This window comes from Globicephala melas, chromosome 4 (genome assembly GCF_963455315.2).
Source record: "Globicephala melas chromosome 4, mGloMel1.2, whole genome shotgun sequence".
Taxonomy (NCBI): domain Eukaryota; kingdom Metazoa; phylum Chordata; class Mammalia; order Artiodactyla; family Delphinidae; genus Globicephala; species Globicephala melas.
Window position 1 is genome coordinate 144,273,773 of NC_083317.1, and position 27,201 is coordinate 144,300,973.

At 39.6% G+C, this 27,201-nt stretch overlaps 1 protein-coding gene across 2 annotated transcripts in view; it reads left to right on the forward strand.

Moving 5' to 3' along the window:
• RARB (retinoic acid receptor beta) overlaps nt 1–27,201 on the forward strand; it is a 782,786-nt gene that overhangs the window by 315,692 nt on the left and 439,893 nt on the right. For both annotated transcript variants that reach the window (XM_060298661.2, XM_060298662.2), the window contains one exon: nt 26,423–26,878. In XM_060298661.2, the coding sequence (XP_060154644.1) occupies nt 26,701–26,878 (178 nt within the window). In that variant the 5' untranslated portion in view covers nt 26,423–26,700. The remainder of the gene's footprint in view (nt 1–26,422; nt 26,879–27,201) is intronic.

The following is a 27,201-nucleotide window of genomic DNA, read 5'->3' on the forward strand; positions in this document are numbered from 1 at the left end:
GATTTGCCCAAAAGGAAAGCTCTAAGCACACCTGTCAGTTAAATTGTTTTGAGGAGCCAGCTCTGTTAGTGAGAGGGATGAAGAAGAATTCAGAGACTACAGTAATTTAGGAAGGGGGAGGTCATGATTTGGCCTTGATGACTCCTGGCTGTTTGTCAGCTTCGTCTGAATTACGGATAACTTTTCCTGAGCCAGGATTGGGACGGGGCAAGTAGGGTGCTCACCTGGGACACACAGTCTAAGGGGGCACCAGAAAGTGCAGCTATCAAGCTCATATTTTAATGCAAAATTTTTCTTTAAAAAATCAAAATTGCAAATTCCATGGCTGTTCAGTAGTTAGGACTCCTCGCTTTCACTGCCAAGGGCCCAAGGTTCGATCCCTTGTTGGGGAATTAAGATCTCACAAGCCACACGGCATGACCAAAAAATCAAAATCAATGCAAAAAATCCACAATGAAAAAGCACCAAAAATTGAATAAGATCAGCTCAGTATTGTCATCTACTGTTCATTTGTTCATTGTTCATCACCAGGCAGGTTTTATTGTGTGTTCTGGTCATGCATATCTGTGTCACATCAACCACATGGATAATGTCTGGGACATTAAGGACAAGGCTGTGTCTGTTTTGAGATTCCTCATTTCACCCCGTGTTGTACATTGTACACAGCAGTTACTCACAAAGTGCTTACAAATCAGAGAGCTCGGCGAATTAGAGCCCAGAACCTGTTGACATTCACTGAGCCTTCTGAAGACCATGTCTCTAAAGAGATACGTGGAAGAACGTAGAGAATCCACACTACAGGAAAGCCTTTTGCGTTGGAGGGCTTATCTTTGTATACCTTTCCCTTTTATTCCATTCATTCTAAATCACTCTGTTCTGTGATCATACTGATTTGTAAGGAGCCAGCCATGTTGGGGTGCACAATTAGAGGTACCTTGTTTTATTCCGTTTTCTATAGGGTTGTGACTTGTTTTAACATCAGTTTGTGCTCATGAACATCTCAGCTGGTATGCACCATAGACACTTCAGATTAACTCATCCAAAGCAGCATTCCTCCTCCTTGAAACCTGTTGCTCCTTCTCTGTCCCCATCTTGATGAAGGGCACCATCATTTGCTTAGTTTCTAAAACCAGAATTCTGGAGTAGACCTTGATTCTTTACTCTGATTTAATGCCCGGTGTCCAGTCCAGGTCTTACTCTGTCTGTGTTATACCCCATTAATATCCTTTGGGTTTACCAAGGCCATGGACCACGTCTCAGGGTGACCATGGCCATTGCCTCTTGTCCAGTTGTTCAGCCTTCAGTCTTTGCTATCAATCCATTCTCATTCTCCACACAGCTGTCAAGGTACACTTTGTACAATGCAAGTCTGATAATGTCACTCCCCTTCTTCAAACCTACTAAAGAATGACTGGCCATTACCCTTAGGAGAACAGTCCAGTCTCCGTAACAGTGTGTTCAGGGGCTTCTCCATCTAGTTCCTTCCTTTCCTGCCTCATGGAACACGATGCCCTGACTGATACCCTGCATTTTCCCTCTTCTATGCAGAAGACCCTTCCTCCAGCTCAGTTCTCACCCTTCCCCCACCAGCCCTGGGTTGCTTTAGGTGCCCATCTCTGTGCTCTCATAATATGAGGCACATGACTCCGTCAGAGGATGGAACAAACCCTTATGGGTGGTCTTTTCCCCCACTAGGCTGTGAGCTACTTTAGGGGTATGTGTGGCCTGAGCGTGTCTTGTCTTTTCATGTCCTAGCATCCACTGTAGGACCTGTCACATAAGCAGTCATTCATGAAACTTGCCCAATTCATCCAATCACTTGTTAAATATCTCTTTCTCGCAGTCACTCCCCTTCTACGCATTCTCATTGCCATCTTCTAGTTTAGATTTACATCACTGTGTTCTCTCTATACTCCCCCAATACATCTGTCACCCCCTCATCTCTACCTGCCCAGTTCCTTCTTGCATCTTTCATATTCATCATCCATGGTCTCTGCTCCGTCAAGTCTTTTCTGCTTTCCTACCCATGAAAGTAACCCCCCTTCGCTGACCAGTTTCTTCCCTCCCATCCCCACGCCCATGCCCACGCCCACGCCACACGCATGTGCTTGGTGTGCATTCTATTGCTGTAATTCACTTATTGGTCACCATTCCCCGTTTAGATTGTGGGCAGGGATTGTTCCTCCCTCACTCTGTTCCCCCACAAGTCTAGCTCAGTGCTTTGGTCATAGAAGGGGCTCAGAATTGAATTGGAACTGAACGGAATTGAATAAACTATCCATTTATGAAATAATTTGCTTTAGAGTTGCCAGAATTAAATGGCCGCTCCAGTGGCAATATTACTCTAACTCACTCACTAATATCATTTGGTCCACTGAGGAGCTAGTTAATTAAGTAGGTGGATTAAAAATATAATCTGCTAGAGGAAGAGTGTTTTGGCAGGGACCCATATGCTTTTTTTTTTTGGAAAAGCATGATGATTTTTCAGCTCTAATTTCTCTCACTTTCCACCCCAAATAGCAATAGGACTCTCTGCAGATGACTGTTGATGGCTGACTTTCGAATCCAGGGCCATACACCTGTGTGCCAGATGTGCTCTGCAGGCTGTGTGCTAGCCCAGTGCATCTGCAAGGCATGCCCCGTGCTGGCTCCTTTCTATAGGGAAGGGGGCTTGGGTCCCCAGCCTTTTTTACATGACAGCTTCCCTGGTGCTTGCCTGTTTTCCTTAACTTAAAACCCCCTTCATTGAATTTCAGTGTCTTGGGTGACCTTTGCCAACACAGGAGGCCTTAGTGCATTTGCTTATCTGTGAGTCTGCTTTTTCTCTACGTGTTTGATTTTTGCCTGGTGCTTTTTTTGACTTGCATCACCACTTGCAGGAGTGCTGTTTGGTCTTCTGTAGCCAAACCAGCCACATCAGCATCAGTAGTGGTTAATAGCTGATCCAATCCTCAGGATTTCCATGTGGTGCCTGAAGAGGGTCACATGATATTGAATGTAGCTTGAGCTTGAATGAATGGGATTCGATAACAAATGGGTCTGTATTGATGGGCACTGGAGACAGGATAGCTTTGTGCTCTTCTTTGTTTCTGTAAGAATGCCTCTGCAACCGAATCCGGCCCATTGCTATGCCAATGTGCTAATAGTTGTGGAATCTCATTCATCTCAACGGAGCCCAGTTAGCCCTGGAATCCCATCTGTTTGAGTGGATGCAGTAAAATGTCATGGAAATGTGGCCATTCATTCACATCACCAGCTTTCTCGCTGTTAATTTTCCTTCCTTTTAAGAGACTCCCTCAGTTGCACAGATTCTTGCACCAACTGGAAAAAAAAAGGCATTTGGAGTTTTCACTTAGTTTTTCATTTTGATTTTAAAGTGCTTGTTCACGAAGAGAGAATTAAACAGTTATAGAAATACACACAGAGTCTAAATGGAGACGCTCTCATTCCTACAAACAGATTCAAAAAATGCTGCAGCCAGATTTTTCAAGTCCCTCTTAGCATAATGCCCAAGGCTGTGTTTTGGCCCAGAGGAATTTTTAGGCTGAATTTTTTTTTTCCTCCTGAAAATAGAGTTTAAGCAATGGAAAAACAGAATGAGTCTTAAGGAGAACAGGGGTAAAAGGTGCTGTCTCTCACAGACAGCTGGACGGACACAATAGTTAAGAATGTGGCAGGCACTTGTAAAGTCAGTCAGTAGGAAATAATGACCATTTTCATACATTTGTCATTTCCTTAAGAAATTTCCTAAACTGGCTTTTAAGAAACTTGACTTTTAAAAAAGAATGTATATATGTACATTTATGTATTTAAACACACATCTGATATAAATAGATAGGTGGAGAAATAACATAGAAGAAAAGATTATTGGTTAAAAATAAATAATGAGGGGGTGGGATAGGGAGGGTGGGAGGGAGGGAGATGCAAGAGGGAAGAGATATGGGAACATATGTATATGTATAACTGATTCACTTTGTTATAATGCAGAAACTAACACACCATTGTAAAGCAATTATACTCCAATAAAGATGTTTAAAAAAATTAAGTAAATAAATAATGAGGAAAAAGTGTATTTTGCTCTGTTCTGATTTAATCGATCAAATATGCTTAAAGCTATCAAGCATTTTCATGGTCTCAACACTATTAAGAATAACTAGTGTTTCCTAGATGCCAGGCACAGTTTTAAGAACTTCATGTACGTTGACTCATTTATTCCGTGTTACAAATTTGTGAGCTGAGTACTGTTATTGTTGCCATTTTGTAAATCAGGAAACTGAGACTCAGTGACATTGAGACATCACCCGTTGCCTCATACAATAGCTTTTTCATCACTTGTTTCCTAGATTAAGATTCACCTGTTTATTTGCAAGGTATGAATTCACAAAGCAGTGCACCTACCAGTTTTAATCACACATGCCAGAACTAATGCAGCAGACTCTTGTTGATCTACAATGTCTGTAATTTGACACATTCTGAATTTTAAAATTTTCCAACATGTGGATATCTTGATTTTGAAAGAATGTAACAATTGATAAATGGCATTTTACCCCCATCGCGAGATTTTTGTACAACTGAAATTAAATACGTTAAACATAATTTCCTCCCCAAATACATAAGCAGCTAAGGATCATTACAGCTCATGCATTACCAGCCAACTAGCAAGATAGTACTGCTATATTTTCTTACAAGCTTCCCTTCTCCTAACTCTGTCCTGGGGACTAGGCTACTATGATTTCACCTGGAGCTCACACCATCACTTTGTACCATACATAAAACAGAGTCATGCTTCGATTATTAGAATGCTGTGATTATTAAAGTGGTAATGGTTTTAAAATATCCTTTTATAATAATCCCGTGGCTCAGATTCTTACTATGTTACAGTGCCTTGTAAACTCTGTTCTGTATTCAAATGAGTGCTGCTGGTTTCAAAGATGATCCTTGGAGAAGCTGTAGACCTACTCCAGCGGTGCTACAGGTGATCACAGTGTCTTTGGAATTCTTCATTTTAATTGCCTCTGTAGCAAGCATTAGTTTACTTAGGAAGGTGACCACTCTTCACCCTTGGGATAGATTTGCTTTAAAAATATAATTTCAAAAGAAATTCCCAAGGTCAGTGCCTTAATACAGTACCATTTTATTTCTTACTGTTGTCACAATCAGATGCACGTCAATAGGTCCGGGACCCAGGCTCCTGCCATGTGGTGGCTCTGTTCTCTCCTAGGCTGTCAGAGTTCTCACTGGACCCTCTGCATGCAGCCAGCAGGTGAGAGAAGAGAACAAGAAGGAGGTTTGGGGACCAGGCCCAGAGGTGGCACACGTCATGTCCACCCCCACTGCATGGCCAGAGCTCAGTCTCATGCCTGCACTGAATTGCAGGGGATGTTAGGAAATATTGTCTCGTTGTGGGACTAGAAGGAAAAGGATATGGGGTTCGGCAGGAACATAGCAATGTCTCTGCCATGTTAACTCTAGGAGTGTTCTCTCCCAAAAAGGCATTCTAAAAGTATCTTGAATAGTAGCAGCATAATCTTTTTTTTTAATTGAAGTATAGTTGATTTACAATATCGTGTTAGTTTCAAGTGTACAGGGATGTGTGTGTGTGTGTGTGTGTGTGTGTGTGTGTGTGTGTGTGTGTATATATATATAGAGAGAGAGAGAGATCCATTCTTCTTCAGATTCTCTTCCCTTATAGGTTATTACAAAATATTGTGTATAGTTCCCTGTGCTGTACAGTAGGACCTTGTTGGCTATATATTTTTTACATACAGTAGTGTGTATATGTTAATCCCAACCTCCTAATTTATCCCTCCCCCCACCCCTCTTTCCCCTTTGGTAACCATAAGTTTGTTTTCTATGTCTGTGAGTCTCTCTAGACATTTCTCCAAAGAAGACATACAGATGGCCCAAAGGCACATGAAAAGATGTTCAACGTCACTAATTATTAGAGAAATGAAAATCAAAACTACAGTGAGGTGTCACACCTCACACCAGTCAGAATGGCCATCATCAAAAAATCTACAAACAATAAATGCTGGAGAGTGTGTGGAGAAAAGGGAACCCTCCTACACTGTTGGTGGGAATGTAAATTGGTACAACCATTGTGGAAAACACTATGGAGGTTCCTTAAAACAATAAAAATAGAGCTACCACATGATCCTGCAATCCCACTCCTGGGCATATATCAGGAGAAAACTGTAATTCAAAATGATACATGCACCCCAATATTCACTGCAGCACTATTTACAATAGCTAAGACATGGACGCAACTTAAATGTCTATCTACAGATGAATGGATAAAGAAGATGTGGTACATGTATACAATGGAATATTACTCAGCCATAAAAAGGAATGAAATAATGCCATTTGCAGCAATATGGTTGGGCCTAGAGATTGTCATAGTAATAAGCCAGACAGAGAAAGACAAATATCAGATGATATCGCTTATATGTGGAATCTAAAAAAAAATAGTACAAATAAACTTATTTCCAAAACAGAAAGAGACTCACAGATACAGAATAGCAGCATAATCTGAATAAGTTGCTGAATCACTTACTATAACTGCCTCAGAGGAAGAGTGCTCTTGGAGGCACATTCTTGTAGATTTCTTCTACTGGTTTTATGTTTTATCCACGTTGCATACATGATTCCATTCAGATGACAGTAGCAAAGCAGTTTCAAGACTTGTTGGGTTTTGTCTGCCAAGCCTCTCTTACGGGTTTTTCTGACAAATAGATGGAGAGGCAGAGGCCGGGTCCTGTGATGGGATTGGAGGCCATGCAACAAAACTGCCAACCTTTGGGAGAAGAAAGCCTTGGGATGATTTAAAAAGGAAATAAGCCATTTCCTAATGTGGAAGACCAAACTTTAATCTTGAAGGGAGTTTAAATGTTTCATTTTTCTTTTAGGTACTATCTTTTTTTTTCTTTTTCAAAAAGAATAAAAGGAGATATTTCAGAGATGTCTTTATTTGCAAGAAATAGGTTGCCACCTTTTCTTTCTGCTACTCCCAAGTCTCTTGAGAACCATAGATAAGGTAATTAAGTTAGTCATGGAAATTCTTACTAAAAAGAGGAAACCAAAAAAAAATTTCAAAATAAAACACTGAAATTTACTATTTTTGTTCCAGACGCTCTCTAGAGACACACACATGCACACATGAATCCTCTGACTCCTTCCTTTACCTGCCTCCATTCTGTCCATTTCAGGTTAAATAGCTCTATCACATACTTCCAGACTCTGGCCATTTTCCGGGATGCTCTGAGACTGCAGATAAATAAGTGACCACGCACGATTTTTACATGACATGGCAGGAAGGCAAAAGAGTCAAATCAACATTTTAAACAGGTGTTCGGGAGTGGTTGTACATTCTTAACAAATATGCCACACTCTTACCTCTTCTTTTGTGTGGTTTTATTGTTGGTGGGGGGGTGGGGGGTGGGGGGCGGGCTACCACACTGTGTGGCTTACGGGATCTTAGTTCCCCAACCAGGGATCAAACGTATGCCCCCTGCAGTGGAAGCGTGAGGTCCTAACCACTGGACTGCCAGGGCAGTCCCTTTGCCTCTTCTCTTGGCATTGCTCTGACCCTTGGCCTCTTCTAGAGCCCCCATCTTCTCTAGAACTGGCATGACTGGGCATCGTCTCTGCTTCCCTGGTGTAGGGCATTTTAGTAGCCAGTGGTGAGCATCTTCAAGTTTCTCTCCTGGACCAACACCACACATTGGCTTTTTCCTCCACGGGGAAAATTCTATTTTGACAAAACTGATAAACTGGTTACTGGCTCGAGGATAAGGAATATATCAGTGTTTGTGGTTTGTGTTCTTGACCAGATACTTTCAGGCTCAGAGCGGACTGGTGTATTAGTTTCCTATTGTCACTATAACAATTGACCACAGACGTTGTGGTTATAAAACTACACAGGGGCTTCTCTGGTGGCACAGTGGTTAAGAACCTGCCTGCCAGTGCAGGGGACACAGGTTCGAGCCCTGGTCCTGGAAGATCCCACATGCCACGGAGCAACTAAGCCCCTGCACCACAACTACTGAGCCTGCGCTCTAGAGCCCACGAGCTGCAACTACTGAGCCCGCGTGCCACAACTACTGAAGCCCGTGTGCCTAGAGCCTGTGCTCCGCAGCAAGAGAAGCCACCGAAATGAGAAGCCCACGCACCACAACGAAGAGTAGCCCCTGCTCGCTGCAACTAGAGGAAGCCCACGCGTAGCAACAGAGACCCAATGCAGCCAAAAATAAATTAACTAATTTTTAAAAAATGACACACACAAATTTATTTTCTTACAGCTCTGGGGCTTACAAGTCCGAAATCAGTCTCACTGGGCTAAAATCAAGGTGTCAACAGGGTTAGTTCCCTCTGGAGGCTCTGAGGAGAGAATCTGTTTACTTGCATTTTTCAGCTTCTAGTGGCCACCTGCATTCCTTGGCTTTTGACTCCTTCCAGCTTCTCAGCAAGTCGCTCCAGATTCTTCTTCAATCGTCATATCATCCCTTCTCCTCTTCTGTAGTTAAATCTCCCATTCCCTTCCTCCTGTAAGGAACCCTATGATTACATTAGGCTACCAGATAATCCAGTATAATCTTCTCATTTCAAGGTCCTTACTTTTTTTAAATTTATTTTATTTTAATTTTATTGAATTATAGTTGATTTACCATGTGTTAAATTTCTTCTGTACAGTGAAGTGACTCAGTTATATATATATTCTTTTTCATAATCTTTTCCATTATGTTTTATCACAGGATATTGAATATAGTTCCCTGTGTTATACAGTAGGACCTTGTTGTTTATCCATCCTATATATAATAGTTTGCATCTGCTAATCCCAAACTCCCAATCCATCCCTCCCCCACCCCTCCCTCTTGGCAACCACAAGTCTGTTCTCTAGGCCTGTGATTCTGTTTCTGTTTCATAGATATGTTTATTTGTGTCGTATTTTAGATTCCACATATAAGGGCTATCATATTGTGTTTGTCTTTTTCTCTCTGACTTATTTCACTAGGTCCATCCATGTTGCTTTAAATGGCATTATTTTGTTCTTTTTATGGCTGAGTAATATTCCATTGTGTACATGTACCACATCTTCTTTATCCATTCATCTGTTGATGGACATTTAGGTTGCTTCCATGTCTTGGCTATTGTGAATAGTGCTGCTGTGAACATAGGGGTACATGTATCAAGATCCTTTCTTTTAATTGCATCCACAAAATCCCTTTTGCCATATAAGATACTATTTCCAGGTTCCAGGGATTAGGACATAGATACCTTTGGGGGACATTATTCAGTCCACCATCGCTGGCTCAATGCAGCCATTCTACAGAGGCCTAAGTCCATGCCTTCTATGGTCTGAATGGTTGTATTCCCCTCAAGTCCACATGTTGGAATTCTAACCCCTGAAGTAATGGCATTAGGAGGTGCAGCCTTTGGGAGGTGATCAGGATGAGAGGGCAGAGCCCTCATGGTTGGGATTAGCACCCTTATAACAGAGACCCCAGAGATGTAGCTTGCTGCTTCCACCCTGTGAGGATACTGCAAGAAGGCACAGGCTATGTACCAGGAAGATGAGGGCTCTCCCCAGGACAGGACTGTTGATCAAGGCTGGCACCTTGCTCTAGACTTCCCAGACCTCCAGAACTGTGAGAAATAAATTTCTATTGTCCATTAACTACCAGAATATGGTATATTGTTTCAACTGCCCAAACTGACTAAGGTAATGTCCTCTTCACGGTAACGCAAGACTGTAAGTCACCGACACTCCTACTTCTCCAGACTTCCTTCGTTGGTCCCCCAGCTCAAAAATGTCAAACTCTCCTCATTCTCTTCCATCCTCCTCCCCGTTCCACTTTTCTCAGTACATGTTCTTGTGCATGCCTCTTTGCGGAGCTAGTTTCGTGTGTATAAGTATCTTGGTTACTTCTTTTTTTCAAAAGGTTGAATATTTTAAGTAGCAAATGTAAGTTTATTGACAAAGTCCCTTCCAAGGGAGGGAATAAAAATAGATAAGAATATTAAAAGTACTGAATTTAAGAATTTAAGGAAATGCATGAGAAGCAAAGAAGAGAAGGAAGTTCTCTAAATATGAGTAGAGGACAAGAGTCCAAGGCCTATGAGTGCTCAGGACTCAGACTTGATCCTGACAGAGACCACCGGAGGTGAGAGTCCTTCCAAGAGAAATGGCTACAGGGTGCCATGGGGAGGCTAGACCCTGTGTTCAGGGACAGAGGCCAAGAAAGCCAGACATACAGGTCAATCTAGGCTCGGACCTTGGCCATAGATCAGCAGAACCTGTGTGGACTGACTCTACCGCCATTGGTTGTTTGGTTGGTTGGTTGATTGGTTGGTTGGTTTATGTACCTATTTCTCTTTTTTAATTATCAAGGTGTAATTCACAAAACATACATGTACCCTATTAAGTTGTACAATTCAGTGGTTCTTGATATATTCACAGAGTTGCTTCACCATCATCACTATCTAATTCCAGAACGTTTTCATCTCTCTAAGAAGAAACATCATGCCCTTTAAGAATTGTTCCCTAGTCCTCCTCCTCCCAGCCCCTGGCAACCACTAATCCACTCTCTGTCTAAGGATTTGCATATTCTGGACATTTCATATAAATGGAATTTTATAATATGTAGCCTTTTTTTTTTAAACATCTTTATTGGGGTATAATTGCTTTACAATGGTGTGTTAGTTTCTGCTTTATAACAAAGTGAATCAGTTATACATATACATATGTTCCCATATCTCTTCCCTCTTGCGTCTCCCTCCCTCCCACCCTCCCTATCCCACCCCTCCAGGCGGTCACAAATCACCGAGCCGATATCCCTGTGCCATGTAGCTGCTTCCCACTAGCTATCTACCTTACGTTTGTTAGTGTATATATGTCCATGCCTCTCTCTCGCCCTGTCACAACTCACCCTTCCCCCTCCCCATATCCGCAAGTCCGTTCTCCAGTAGGTCTATGTCTTTATTCCTGTCTTACCCCTAGGTTCTTCATGACATTTTTTTTTCTTAAATTCCATATATATGTGTTAGCATACGGTATTTGTTTTTCTCTTTCTGACTTACTTCACTCTGTATGACAGACTCTAGGTCTATCCACCTCATTACAAATAGCTCAATTTCGTTTCTTTTTATGGCTGAGTAATATTCCATTGTATATATGTGCCACATCTTCTTTATCCATTCATCCGATGATGGGCACTTAGGTTGTTTCCATCTCTGGGCTATTGTAAATAGAGCTGCAATGAACATTTTGGTACATGACTCTTTTTGAATTTTGGTTTTCTCAGGGTGTATGCCCAGTAGTGGGATTGCTGGGTCATATGGTAGTTCTATTTGTAGTTTTTTAAGGAACCTCCATACTGTTCTCCATAGTGGCTGAACCAATTCACATTCCCACCAGCAGTGCAAGAGTGTTCTCTTTTCTCCACACCCTCTCCAGCATTTATTGTTTCTAGATTTTTTGATGATGGCCATTCTGACTGGTGTGAGATGATATCTCATTGTAGATTTGATTTGCATTTCTCTAATGATTAATGATGTTGAGCATTCTTTCATGTGTTTGTTGGCAGTCTGTATATCTTCTTTGGAGAAATGTCTATTTAGATCTTCTGTCCATTTTTGGATTGGGTTGTTTGTTTTTTTGTTATTGAGCTGCTTGTAAATTTTGGAAATTAATCCTTTGTCAGTTGCTTCATTTGCAAATATTTTCTCCCATTCTGAGGGTTGTCTTTTGGTCTTGTTTATGGTTTCCTTTGCTGTGCAAAAGAATATGTAGCCTTTTATGTCTGACTTCTTCCCCTTAGCACAATATTTTCCAGATTCCTCTGTGTTGTAGCATGTATCAGTACTTCATTCCTTTTTACGACCAAAAAATATTCCGTTGTATGGAGAGGCCACTTATTGTTTATCCATTCATCAATTGATAGAGTCTTGGATTGTTTCCACTTTTTGGCTGTTGTAAACAATGCTGCTATGAATATTTGGGCACAAATTTTTACTTAGACATATATTTTCAGTTCTCTTGTGCATATACCCAGGAGTGGAATTCCCAGGTCATATGTTAGCTCTGCTTGGCATTTTGAGGAACTGTCAAACTGTTTTCCAAAGTGGCTGCACCAGTTGATGTTCTTGCCAGAAATGTTGAAGGGTTCCAATTTCTACACATCCTCTACAACACTTGTTATAGTTATTCTCATAACCCACCCCGAAGTTTTGATTGCATGATATCCCAGGTACTTTGTATAACCCGGGAAGAGGGAGAAAACCCTAACAACAATAGACTGAATTCCCTTATATCAGGATGTATAGGGATTTAGAGTCGAATCAAATCTAAAGAAATTAAACATTCTTCCACACCTATAAAAATGTAAATATTTGTTTATTTGGTCTGTTCTGTTCTCTGAAGTATCATGAGTCTAATATGGTGCTTCCCAACTTTTTTCCACATTATGGTACACATGGGTTGATAACATTTGCATGATAGAAATAAAAACAAAAATAAACAAGTGGAACCTAATCAAACTTACAAGCTTTTGAACAGCAAAGGAAACCATAAAAAAAATGAAAAGACAACCTATGGAATGGGAGAAAATATTTGCAAATGATGCAACAGGCAAGGGCTTAATCTCTAAAATATACAAACAGCTCATACAGCTCAATAACAACAACAAAAATAACCCAATCGAAACATGGGCAGAAGACCTAAATAGACATTTCTCCAAGAAGGTGTACAGATGGACAAAAGGCACATGAAAAGATTCTAAACATCACTAATTATTAGAGAAATGCAAATCAGAACTACAATGAGGTACCACCTCACACCGGTCAGAATGACGATCATTTAAAAGTCTATAAATAACAAATGCTGGAGAGGATGTGGAGAAAAGGGAACCCTCCTACACTGTTGGTGGGAATGTAAGTTGGTACAATTACTATGGAGAACAGTATGAGGTTCCTCAGAAAACTAAAAATAGTACTAACACATGACCCAGCAGTCCCACTGCTGGGCATATACCCTGAGAAAACCATAATTCAAAAAAGATACATGCACCCCAATGTTCATTGCAGCAGTATTTACAATAGCCAAGACATGGAAACAATCTGAATGTCCAGTGACAGAAGAATCGACAAAGAAGATGTGGTACATATATACAATATATACATACAATATATATATACAATGGAAAACTATCAGCCATAAAGAAGAATGAAATAATGCCATTTGAAGCAACATGGATGCAACTAGAGATTATCATACTAAGTGAAGTAAGTCAGAAAGAGAAAGACAAACACCATATGATATCACTTATGTGTGGAATTTAAAATATGACACAAATGAAGCTATCTACAAAATAGAAACAGACTCACAGACATAGAGGTCAGACTTGTGGTTACCAGGGAAGAAGCGGGGAGGGTGAGGGATGGACTGGGAGTTTGGGATTAGCAGATGCAAACTATTATATATAGGATGGATAAACAACAAGGTCCTACTGTATAGCACAGGGAACTATATTTGATATCCTTGGATTAACCATAATGGAAAAGCATATAAGAAAGAAGAATGTCTCTATGTGGATAACTGAGTCACTTTGCTGTACAGCAGAGATTGGCACAACATTGTAAATCAACTCTACTTCAGTAAATCAAAAATAATAATAATAATAACATTTACATGGCCCATGGTAGCAAGCAAAGGAGTCTGCTAATGGATGGAATGCATTGAGTCAGGGGCTCTGTTCCACATCCCCTACCATCAGGCCCTGCCAAGCCACCAGAGCCTGAGGAGAATCAAAGATACAGGCATATTTCTAACCCATTTTTAGAAAACTAACTGGAAAGCTTTATTCTACTGAATATAGCTGTGATGTTTCTTTTGACCTCAAGAGGTAAAGGTAGCCTGAAATGAAAAGAATATTGGACAGGATAAGACCTGAGCTATGGTAACTTGTCTAGCCATGGAGCTTTTTCTCAAGGAAGCTAACAGCATGACAACTGTGTCCAAAAATGGGCACTGATCCTTCTCCAAGAGGATCCAGTGTGAATGGAGTATGGACCAAGCTACAGTGACTGCAGACAGAGCTAGATCACGGTTATGCAGTGATAGTTTCAGAGTGTCTGTCCTTATTGACATGAGCACAATGCTAGCACCCAGAAGCAAGGGGACAAGATCCAGCCATTGAGGAGGGGGCAGTTGGCATGAGCTAGGTAGAGAATCTGGACCTCAGCCAGAGGGTGCTGGGGAGTGGAGGGGGAGTTAATCAGTGACAGGGATCCTGTCTCAACTGAGAAACTGACGAGAATGAGGGCTTACCTCCTGTAGCTCAGTGGCAATTGAACTGCAAGATTCATTCAAGACCCTGCTTGCCATCACAAGAAGCACCATAGGTGCCTTGACCTGCTTCATCTAAGACTGGAGGCCAACCTTAGTGCCAGAACCTGAGCTGATGTAGAGTGGACACTGGTAACTCCTGTGTACAGTGCCCAGATGTCCTGTAGCAGCTCTGACAGTCTCCATTCCTTATTAAGGTGGAAACCATGTGACCATTTCATTTTTTAGGCAACCCAAATAATTCAGTGTGCCTTAAAAATTCTTGCTCTTTTGTTGTCTTGATTTTGTAAATTTGTTCAGAATACATTTATAGCTAGGCCTCACTTTCTACAGTAGATAAACCCCCTAAAAGTTATAAGCATGTTATAACATTTAAATATTAATTAATATTAAATACATATTATTTACATTCACTACTTTGGGGACTCTATTATGATCTCTGTTATATGAATTTTCAGGGGTTTTTTGAAAGAATAAATATGCAATGAATTTATTTTCGTACGACAATGTATATGCATACAGACTGAGTATGATTATGGCAAGGTAACTATGCCTTTATTTAAAATCTCCATATTATTATAAACAGCAAGGGTCCAGGGACCTCAAAGGTGTCTCTTGCTTTAGCACTTTTCCAGCACTGTGCCATTCATGAAATCTTACTTGGTAACATTATATCCATCTTAATCTCAACATGCAAGTTGACGTTATATCAATAGTCATTTATCACATTCTGCTGAAAACTAGCCACATCTTTCAGAAAGGGAAGAGTTAAGTACTGGGCTAGTAAGATTCTTCTGGGGTCTAAGATCAAGATATACAATTTGAGTTTTTGTTGTATGAAAGAGTGAACAAAAATATAAAACAGTGGAACGGTTAAAGACTCAGGACTCACAAAAATTGGAATGCTGTTCTTAACACTAAAGATAACCTTATTTCTGTGAAAAATGTCATGCCTATTTTAATAGGAATTGCATTAAATCTGTATACTGCTTTGGGATAGTATGGACATTTTAACAATATTAATTCTTCCAATCCATCAGCATGGGATATCTTTCCATTTATTTGTATCATCTTCGATTTCCTTCATCAATGTCCTGTAGTTTTCAGAGTATAGGTCTTTCTCCTCCTTGGTTAAATTTATTCCAAGTATTTTATTCTTTTTGATTCAATTGTAAATGAGATTGTTTTCTTAATTTCTGTTTCTAACAGTTCATTAGTATATAGGAATGCAACAGATTTCTGTATGTTCATCTTGTATCCTGAAACTTTGCTGAATTCATTTATTAGTTCTATTAATTTTTCTGTTGGAGTCTTCAGAGTTTTCTACATGTAGTATCATGTCATCTGCAAATAGCTTTACTTCTTCCCTTCTAATTTGGATGCCTTTTATTTTTTTCTTGCCTAATTGCTGTGGCTAGGATTTTCAATACTATGTTGAATAGAAGTAGCAAGACTGGGCATCCTTATCCTGTTCCTGATTTTAGAAGAAAAGGTTTCAGCTTTTCACCATTGAGTATGATATTTGCTGTGGATTTGTCATATGTGGCATTTATTATGTTGAGGTATGCTGAAGAAATAATTCTAAAATTTGTTCAGAACCACAAAAACCCCGAATACCCAAAGCAGTCTTGAGAAAAAAGAACAAAGCTGGACATATCATACTCCCTGACTTCAGACTATACTACAACTACAGTAATGAAAACAGAATGTACTGGCACAAAAACAGACACATGGATCAATGGAACAGAATAGAGAGCCCAGGAATAACCCCCATGCATATAGTCAACTAATCTACAAGGTTAAGGAGGCAAGAATATACAATGGAGAAAAGACAGTCTGTTCAATAAGTGGTGTTGGAAAAACTGGACAGCTACATGTAAAAGCATAAAACTAGAACATTTTCTCACACCATATACAAAGATAAACTCTAAATGGATTAAAGAGCTCTATGTAATACTGAAACCATGAAATGCCTAGAAGAAAACATAGACAGTACTCTCTTTGATATTGGTCTTAGCAATATTTTTTTTTTTTGGATATGTCTCCTCAGGCAAAGGAAACAAAAGTAAAAATAAACAAATGGGACCTAATCAAACTTAAAAGATTTTTCACAGCAAAGGAAACCATCAACAAAAATGAAAAGTCAATCTACTGAATGCAGAAGATTTTTGCAAACCAGGGGTTGATAACCAAATATATAGAGAACTCAATAGCAAGAAACAAACAATATTATTAAAAAATAGGCAGAGGACCTGAATAGGCATTTTCCCAAAGGAAACATACAGATAATCAACAGGCCCATGAAAAGATGCTCAACACTACTAATCATCAGGGAAATGCAAATCAAAACCACAATGAGATCACCTCGCACCTATAAGAATGGTTATCATCAAAAAGATAAGAAATGATAAGTGTTGGTGAGGAGAAAAGGAACCCTTGTACACTGTTGGTGGGGATGTAAATTGGTGCAGCCACTATGGCAAAGAGTGTGGAGGTTCCTCAGAAAAATTAAAAATAGAACTATTATATGACCCATCAGTTCCACTCCTGGTATTTATTCAAAGAAAATGAAAACACTAATGTGAAAAGATTCATGTACCCCAGTGTTCATAGCAGCATTATTTACAATAGCCAAGATATTGAAGCTACCAAAGTATCCATCAATACATGAATGGATAAAGATGTGATATATATACAATGGAATATTACTCAGCCATAAAAAAACAATGAAATTTTGCCATTTGCAACAACATGGATTGACCTGGAGGATATTATGTTTAGTGAAATAAGGCAGACAAAGAAGGACAAATACTGTATGTTTTCACTTATATATGGACTCTAAAAAATAAAACAAATGAACAAATATAACAAAACAGAAACAGACTGAAAGATACAGAGAACAAACTAGTGGCTACCAGAGGGGAGAGTGTTGCAGAGAGGGGCAAAATAGATAAAGGGGATTAAAAGGTACAAACTACTAGGTATAAAAATAAATAAGTTACAGGGATGTAATGTAGAACAGAGGGAATGTGGTCAATATTTTATCATAACTTTGTATGGAGTTTAGTCTATAAAAATATCAAATTACGGTGCTATACATCTGAAAGTAATGTAATATTGTAAGTCAACTCTAGTTGAAGTTTTTAAAAGATAACTTTAGAAGCACAATTACAGCTATTATAACTAATTTTATCTGTTTTTTTTATCCAATATTTTGGTTTTATGTTCTTCTCTGCCTCATGTTTCTTTCTGACTTGTGGTTTCTCTAGCCTCATGATTTCTGCCAACTTATTTTCCTGTGTGTCTTTCCATTTCTGTGCAGGTCTTCTCTCTGTGTCATTCTTGGTGTGTTGAACATTCAAAACAAATCAATACTAATACTCTAATGGGACAGGTGAGTCACCCTCCAGTGTAAAGACAGACTACTTCTAGGTCACCTCATAGGCTGCTAAGCAGCCTGTAGACAGCTCACTGTCCCTTGAGAATCTGTGGCTGACTCTCCCTTGAGAACCAAAGCCTAGTCCAGTCATTCTGCTTGCTTTGGCAGAATTCCGTGATACAAAGCATGGAAACCATTGTACAAGGAGTAGCCCGCTGCCACTTTTCTCAAAAACGAGCAATGACACCACATTTGGGCCTATACATACTTCTACCTTATGTTTTGGAATCTATGTGAAAAGACCTTAGGTGAAAGCTCTCTCTTAGGAAGTGTGTACAAGGCTAGCATAGGTAACAACTTTGGGTTGAGTGTTGACACCCTAAAATCCATATTTACACTACTGTTCCCATAATTTATGAGATTAAAATCTTAGAGTTTTATACATTCTAACATATGTACATTTCTGCTTATTTTCTGAAAGTCGTATTTCTTTAGCAGATGGGATCTTAATAAACGTGCCCTAAAAGGGAATACAGGGACATTTTGTATATGCTTTTAAAAATGGATATTCAGCATGCCAAACGACCACCTCCTGATGCAGACAGGGATTCAGATTTCACTGTCTGCTCACTTGGTGTTCTAAGGGACTCCTCTGACTGCACTAGTCCCTCTAAATGACTCTATTGTATCTCTTTCATTCCCAAATTAAATCAAAAGGAGGTAAGAAATAATCTCTTTTGGCCAAATTCAAGTTACTCATTGTGGCTTCCCTTTGATTTAAGCTGAACATAATTTCATCAGTAATATTTATGCTGAAGATGGCAGTTATCAGAAAGGCTACAAAACTACCATGCATGTAAAACTGACTTCTTTACAGCCATGTTTCTTTTCTGTCAAAACAGCAGCAAAAGCAATTCACAGGATTTGTGCTGAGTTTAGCATTTTTGCTGAAAACAGGTACATGGCTGAATGCATTTGAGAAATTTTAAGTGGCACTACCCGGAACCAATGTTTTAAATAAATAGGGAGGTTTGAGCTAAAATACACTAGGAAAAGAAGCCATATGCATGTGGTGTCTGTCAAAGCAAAGATTTCCCCCACAAGAAAGTCTAAATCAGCTAAAGAAATACAGGAGAGTTTTCTGTTCTCCATTACAAGAAATTTAAAATCCATCTTTTGTTCACTTCTGCCTATATTTTTTTTATGTTAGCCACATCAGCCGTGTTGCCATTAAATTTCAGTAGAAGGAAATGGATACAATGTTTTCTCCAAAAATCTTGTCTGTTTTGTTGCATCGATTACATTATGAAGGCATTACCATGTAAAATTAACACTTCTCACCACATTAAAGTGTTTGGCTTCTATATTTTAAGGTGGACTCTACCAAGAGTTCCGTCTCCAACTTGGAGTCATCAAGAAAGCACGTATCAAGTCATCAATACATTAACTAGCATTTTTAATTATCCAATGTGCCTGTAGGTGCATGGCTAAGGCAAGTCAAATCCCATCTTCATTTTATTTATTTATTAGTTGAAGGCATTTGACATAGTCCCAGGGCATGTCCATGATGGCAGGTCAAATCTCACTTCTTTTGTTCAATTTCAGATTGAGACCATTACTGACTTTGTCTTGCCATATAGGAATAACAGTTTAGACATTGAATTAACCTTATCTCAGCTGGGGTCTTGAGTGAACCCTTTTATCTTAGATTGTTCTTTAACCCCCTTTTCATAGAAGGAATTTCAAGCTGAAAAGGGTAAGGAATCATCCATTCAAACTTTCCCAAACTTATTTGAACACGGCTACTTTTTTTCTAATTTAGTGAATTTCTAGTGAACTGTAATATACTAACAACATGCCTTTGTCCCTACTCTTTCCCAGATCTTTACTAAAATGATAGTCATGGATGTAAAAAGTATAAGCCATTAAAGTGAGCAAGAACACGAGTGATGCTAACTGCAGACAAGAAATGGCAGCAAGTTTTTTGAAGATGGAAAGTAGATAGGCAGTAGTGAATAAATTAGCAAAGGATAGAAAGCAGCCTGCTAAGTGCCTAAAGAAGGAGATGCAAAGAAGAAGCAAGGAGATACAAGCTGTAGGTTTTTGGACAGTCCCAGAGCGTAGAGGCACCAGATACCTGGAAAGATGAAAGTGATGACTGAATACAAAGATAGGTTGAACTTCCGAACAAGGGGGCAGTTAAATCTGCTCCTCTCCCTTTTACATCCTGGTGATTACTTTAACCTAATCTTGGTAGGAAAGGTAAGTCTATTCTTTGAAGAAAATAGAACTAGAGAGGTTACTGTGTTCTGGATACCAGGAGTGGAGAGGTGCTGTTAGGCTGAAAACAGGAGGAAGAAGTGAAAGACCATATATTTAACTGTTTAAATATATTTACTATATTTAATAGTAAGCGCATCAGCAGCCCTGGCTTCTTTTCTCCATGCAACTACCAGGTGGCTTTTCAGTAAGGCTTTTCCTTTCCTCTACATCCTGGGCACAATTTAGAGGATTTCTCGATGAAGTTACCAAAGGGCCTCTAGGGGAGGAAAAATAGTTTTTCCTCTACGCTTCTGAGTTCTTGGCTGAGACCCCTGTAATAAATGACAGAGTAACAAGAGAAAACCAACAAAAGTTTATTAACATGTATACCTCACGGGAGATAGCCAGAGGAAAAATTGAGTAACGCTCTGAGGTGGCTTAGAATTCAGGACTAAACACCATCTTAATAGGGAAAAGGGGAGGGGTGCCTCTTATGGGACAATAAATGACTTTTAAGAACGATGAGCAAGCCCTTAGCAGAATAATGGCAGATATGATAGTCTGTGACAAAGTCTGTCTGGGTGTGGTATTGACTCCTCTCTCCTCTCCTGTGATAAGAGTCAATCCTTGATGGCTGATGAAACTCCCAGGGAGGGGATTTATGACATTCATCTTCCTTTTGAAGGATCTGTCTTTAGGCAGATAAGGAGGGTTCAGCGGAAAGCCTCTCCTGATTTTACTGTTTTCCTGGTGTCTGCAACTCAAAGTAATCAATACACCAAAGCGGCTTATTTGAGGTGGCATGCCCTGAACTCCTACAATCGTATTTTGAAGTGGCATATTTTGCAACCTTTCAAGCCCCAAATAAAAAGCCTATAAACGTAACATCTGGGAAGTCCCACAAAGAAATGTCCCAGTTTGATCACTTTTTCATGAAACTCACCCATTTGACATGTTTGCTCATGAAAATGGACCTTGCAATAAGTTTTCCCTTTTAGATATAAATGGACAGTGCTAGAATTGGGCAGACAGTACAACTGAGAAATGCATGCTGTATTTAAAAAAATAACAAAACGGGAAAAAGTGAAAAGAAACATAGTCGATGTAGAGAGCAGAATAAGACAATAAAAAATATTCTTAATACTGTAAAAGGTACTCAGAAAAGATAAGACATTCATGACAAAAAATCCCAGAATGTATAAAGAAGAAAAAACACGAAAAATTCTTGGATGTTAAAAATATGGTAGTATAAATATAAAATTCAATAGAACAGTTGGAAGTCTACAGTGAGGATATCTTGCAGAAAGTAGAACAAGTGGATGAAGAAGTAGAATATGAAAGAAAAGAAAATTAGAGAATTAATTCAGAAGGCCCACTATCTAAATAATAAGACTTCTAAATGGAGAGGAAAAAAAATATGTCAAGGAAGATATTATTAAAGGAAGCATAAAATAAATTTTTTCCTAACAGAAGAACATGGATCATGAGATTGAAGACCTCTACCAAGTGCCTAGCACAGTGTAGGAAAAAAGATCCTTAGGGGATAAAAAGAAGATTATAAAGGCTTCTAAAAAGGAAATATATCACATATAAAAGATCTGAAATCAGGAGAGTATTAGAAATTTCCAAAGCAATGTGAAAAGCTTGAAAACTAGTGCAACATACTTAAAGCTCTAATTTAAAAAGTTATTTCCAATGCACAATTTTATACCTAGCCAGACTATCAAATAAATGTGAAGTATAGCATCAAAATATTTTAATACATGCAAAGACTGAAAACATTTACCTCTCATGCACCATTTCTCAGAAATATCTTGGGGCAAAAGCCACCCAGATGAAGAAGTAAACCAAGAAAGAGGAAGACACGAGCTCTAAGAACTAGGTGTTCCAAAAAATATATAGGAAAGTGATAATAGAAAGTCCTAATTATATCAATGTCTGAGGCTAGGAAAGCAGCCAGTCAGCCCTGGAACAGGAGAAATGTCTCCAGCAGTGGAACCCATATGTCATATGACATGTCTGACAAAATTGTCCGAGAATTGGGAAAGAATTCATAGATACAAAGAAAAGTAATCAAATTATATAAACAAAGCAATTATTAACTCCAGAAAAACAAATTCTATAAGGAAAGTACTGTAAGTATAGTACATTATGTGGCTCAGCTGTAACAATATAATCTAGTCATAGTAATGTAAATAATTTTCACTTTTAGAACTGTGATGAAATTATTTTAAGAGTAAGAGAGGAGGGGGAGTTTTGTATGTGTGGGCAATAGCCTAAGAGAACAAAATCATATGTATTGTAGAAACCAATAGATAATAAAGAAAATTTTACAAAATTACAAAAAAAATAGTCTAAGTACATTATCTAGAAATGTAAGTAACAGAAAAAAGCCCAGCCAAAATAGTTTCGAGCAGTTGCTGCTACGGACAGGAGTTTAAGGTTGGAGAAAATGGGCTGCTCTTTCTCTATTAATCTAAAGCAGGGGTCAGCAAGCTGTGGCCCATGGGCCAGATTCAGCCAGCTGCCTGTTTTGGTAAATAATGATTTATTGGAACACAGCCACGCCCATTTGTTTATGGATTGTCTGTGGCTGCTTTTGTGCCACAAGAAGTCAGCACAAAAGCAGAGCTGAGTGGTTGTGACAGAGACTGTATGGCCTGCAATCTAAAATATTTACTTTCTTTACACAAGAAATCGGCCAACCTCATGTCTAGAGCAGTGGTTTTCAGATTTTAGCTGCATCAGAATCATCTGGAGGGCTTGTTAGGATACAGATAGCACCTCAGACTTTCTGACTCTGTAGATCTCGGGTGGGGCCTGGAAAATCTGCATTTCCAGTAAGTTTCTGGGTGATGCTGATGTGCTGGTTTAGGGACTGTGCTTTGAGAACCACTGGTCTAGAAGAACTATCTGCCTTTTAAAAGGCATATATAAGTATCATGTTTATATAAAATAACTTCTAAATGTTTAGAAATATAAGCTTGGAAGCTTGCATGGAAATTTAAGCTTAAATACATAGAAAAGCAACCTCCAGTAAATTGTGTGACAAGCAATGATTAAAATGTAATTTTTAAAAAACTTTTTAGCTGAACACAAACAGTAACAAATTACACCAAAGCAAATATAGTGTGTTGTATTAATAATAAGATCTCACAGATACAGATATAAAGATTAACTGTCCCCAGGACCCCTGCCCCTCCCTGGCACGTGTCATCCAGGTGGCTGGTGGGTAGACCTTTCATGATACCTCCTGCCATTCCACTATTTATCAGAGACGGATTATTGCATAACAACTCCAATGATGCAGACAGTTATCTAAAGTCCTATCTTTTTAATTTTCTCCTCTAAAATATCATTTTCACCTTTTATGTTTCATTTAATGTCTTCATGTAAAACGTTTGTTTTCTGGGTAACACAATTTAAGAAACGTGATTTAGAACCTACTTCTCTTCTCTTGACCCCTTTCACAGATGATGAAACTGACACCCAGGGAATCTCATGGGTTTTAGATCCAAGACCCCCTGATGCAGTCCCCACTTCCTTCCCCTCTGCCACCCCAGCTCCTGTTTGCTTTGCCTCAGGTGGTACGGAAAAAAAAACCCAAATGAGCCCAAACTCAAATCAGGCGTGAAGAAAAAAAGCACTGCTAATAACCAGTGACCATCCTTTTCCTAAAAGCTTGAAACAAAGGAAATTCTCTGCTTCCAGGAATAGCCTTAATCAGTCACATATGTGAACACAGACCCAGTGACTGTTCAGACAATTTTCCACCAACATAACAGGATTTTCCTGGCACATTGATCTTTTTTCTTCTTGCCTAGTATCAGTATAAGTAGGTTTTTATTTTTATTTTTTAAGATGCTAGGCATAATACCTGACCTTTTTCAACGAGAGGGACAGGATAGGGAAAATCTGTGGTGTTTGAAAGCAAAGAGAAATGAAGGATTACTAAGGATAGAAATAGTCCCTGGTTGGTAAAACAAACAAACAGCTTTAAAAATCTAAGAATTGTGCCTTGGGGGGCCAGGTTTGCTGAACTGTCAGCTTCACCAGTTAATGAGGTAGTTTGTCTAATGGAAATAGAAAAGACCATTTATAACAATGCTGGGCTTTGTGTGATTTAAAAATCAAATTGAGTGGAAACACAGCAAATACTCAATGCTGTTGTTTATTTTCTAATTAATTTACTACAAACTACAAAATAAAGTGTTCAACGTATTAGATGGTCTGTGATTTTTAGAAGAGAAAGCACTGAAAACATTCACCTCTCATAGTCCATTTACTTTCTTTTCATCAGAGAAACAAGTTATCTTTTGAGTTTGAAAAGGACATTGATATCTTGAGGGACATCACTTTTGGAGTTTAGTGTGTGATATAAGTCAGCCGGGAATGCAGTCTCCTTTGGAAGACTCAGGGGAGTCCAGGGGAGCCTGGGACCACACCGTCTCCCTGTTGACGATGTTCAGGTTTCATATGAACACTCCAGGCATCAAGGGGAGAAGGTCATCTGAGTGAGGACAACCGCTCCCATCGCAACTGCACATGGACTTTTTGTTCTGTAGGGACAGAACAATGCAGGCACTCAGTATATGTAAGCACAGCATGGCCGAGGAGAAAGGGCAGAGATGGTAGAACCAGCCAGATCTCGGTGCAGATTCTGTCTTACCCGCAGGCTGATCCTCTGACATTAGGAGTAAGTCACCTAAACTCACTGAGACTTAGTTTTCTTATCTGGAAAATACGGATCAGAACAACTGCCTCTTAGGGCTGTTCTATGGGCTAGAACTTAGAGCTCACAAGTGAAGTGACTGACACATGGTAAACAAATAAATGGAAGTTATTATTGATCAGAACATTTTCGGGTTTGCAGAAACCAAACTGAGAAGTCAGTAAGCCTTAACGAGTCTTTGTCCTCAGCTTCACCCGCATCCTGCCTTTACTCCTTTATTTCCATGACAAACGTTTTAGTCCTAATGTTCTTTTCCCAGGACTACTGTGATGTGGTCTCCTCCCTGTCCTGTCCCCAAAGCCACTAGTTCATTCCAGCAAGCTGGGTTTTCAGAAACATATCATTTGATGGGGCGACACATACAGTAATGGCAAACTTGCCTAATGTTTACTATTTACCTGGTATTTACTCTGTACCAGGCACTGTTCTTCTCTTGGTATTACCTCATTATCTCATTTAATCCTCACGACACCCCTCTGAAATAAATTCTACTATTATCCCGATTTTACGATAAAAACTATTGAGGGGTAAGATAATTGCCCAAGGGGGCGGAAACATGATTTGCACCTAGGCGGTCTGGCTCTGGTATCATGCTCTTAACCACCACTCTATGCTGGCCTTGAGATCTTGTTCTTGTTTCATGCCAGATGGGTTGACATTCAGGGCTTGCCATTCAGTGAGCACCAGAGTTTGGGAATTTTAGTGAATATTGGTCCACTGTCAGCCTACCCTAGAATCTATTTCAGTGTCAAGGAATTTTAAGTGCTGAGTATCCCTGGAATGTCCTTCCTGGGCAACAGGGCAATTGAACCCTCCTTAACAATATGACCCCAGTTAGCTGTTAAAGCTAGAAACTTCATGAGGGCAGGAACCACAGTAGCACTGTCCCACACTGTGTACCTCCAGTGCCCTATATCAGCACCTGGACATAATGGCACGTTAGGATTTGATGGATGTATGGATGATTGAACGGAGACCAAAGGATGGATGTTGCTCTCACAAGAAGGGGGTATACTGTTTGACATTAAGGAGCTGATATAAAGTATTCCACTGATCTTTAATGGCTCTGTCTCTTCCCTACCTCTCATTAGGTTATAATTTTCCCTCACAATTATATTTATCTTGTTGAGTGGGTCATTCCAAACAGCTGCATAAAATCTGAAGTTGGAAGGTCCAAAGTCTTGTAAGCACATAGGTTAGGACAACATTAAACAATAAATTTCTCTAAAAGAAGCAAGAAACAAATTTCATTCATTCATTCATTCAACAAATATTTATTGAGATTCTATTGCCTGTTAGGTACTCTTATAGGAGCTTAAAACATAGCTGTTTACAAAACAGAGAAAACCTGTGCCCTCCTGGTGAGCACATTCTAATGGGGGAGATGGAAATAAACAAACACTCCCATGTGTAATGGATGCAGTGCCTGGAGAAATGTGAAGTGGGGGAGGAATACGGGGGAAACGGGGAATGACAGGGTTGGGGGAGGGGTGTTACTTAATCAGACAGGGTTATTTTGAAATTGTGTAGAAGTTTTATTCTGTATTAGAATGTGAGAATTTAAGAAAATTAAGGTAGTGAGTGTAGGGGAACAGCTGGGAATTAGGAGTCCCAGATTAATATTAGAGATTTTTCAGATAATAACTTGATAAAGAAGAAAATATTTTTTGTCCTGTGAGATATATGTGTGTATATTTTTTTCTTACAGGATTAGCAGCTCTGGACTTTTAAAGTGATAGCATTTCCCAGCCTTCAACTGAGAAGCTGAACAAAAAAGCCACCCCTCCTGTCATCAGCACAGCAAAATGAGAGGTGGAAAAACCAGGCTGGGAAGAAGCAAGGGCATCTGATGAGCCTTCTTGCCTTTGGCCCAGAACACAGCTCAGACTCCACTCTCTCTCTCAACTGACCTACCCCACTTTGGTACAAGGCCTGGAGTGATGTGTTCCTGCCCCAGAGCACCTTTCATTCTGTGAAGCCCAAAACATGACCACCAGTAGCCACGCATGTCACGTCCCGGCGGTGAACGGGCACATGACTCACTATCCCGCTGCACCCTACCCATTACTCTTCCCACCGGTCATTGGCGGACTTTCCCTGCCTCCCCACCATGGACTCCACAGCCATCCTCCGCCAAGTGGATGTAGCACCCCATCACCTGCAAGTAAGTACCATTTGAATCTTCTCTCTTTTCTCTGGCTTGACTGGCTTAATGGACCTGAGAAAACACAATGGTTCATATCCTGGATGAGTTCTCATTTCCTTGGGTGCCAGTGTCTCTTGGTCTAGAACTGTACCTTTGGTTCTATCAGCAGAAAGGTAATTTGAAACCAGATAAATGGTGAATTTGAGAATTTGGTCCGTTCAAAACCACATTGGTAATTTGTTCTATTAGATAAAACGTAAACACAAATATTAATCAGGAGGTGTGACCAATACACCTGAAGAAATTGTCCACTTGATAAATAACATGAGCAGTGAATTAGA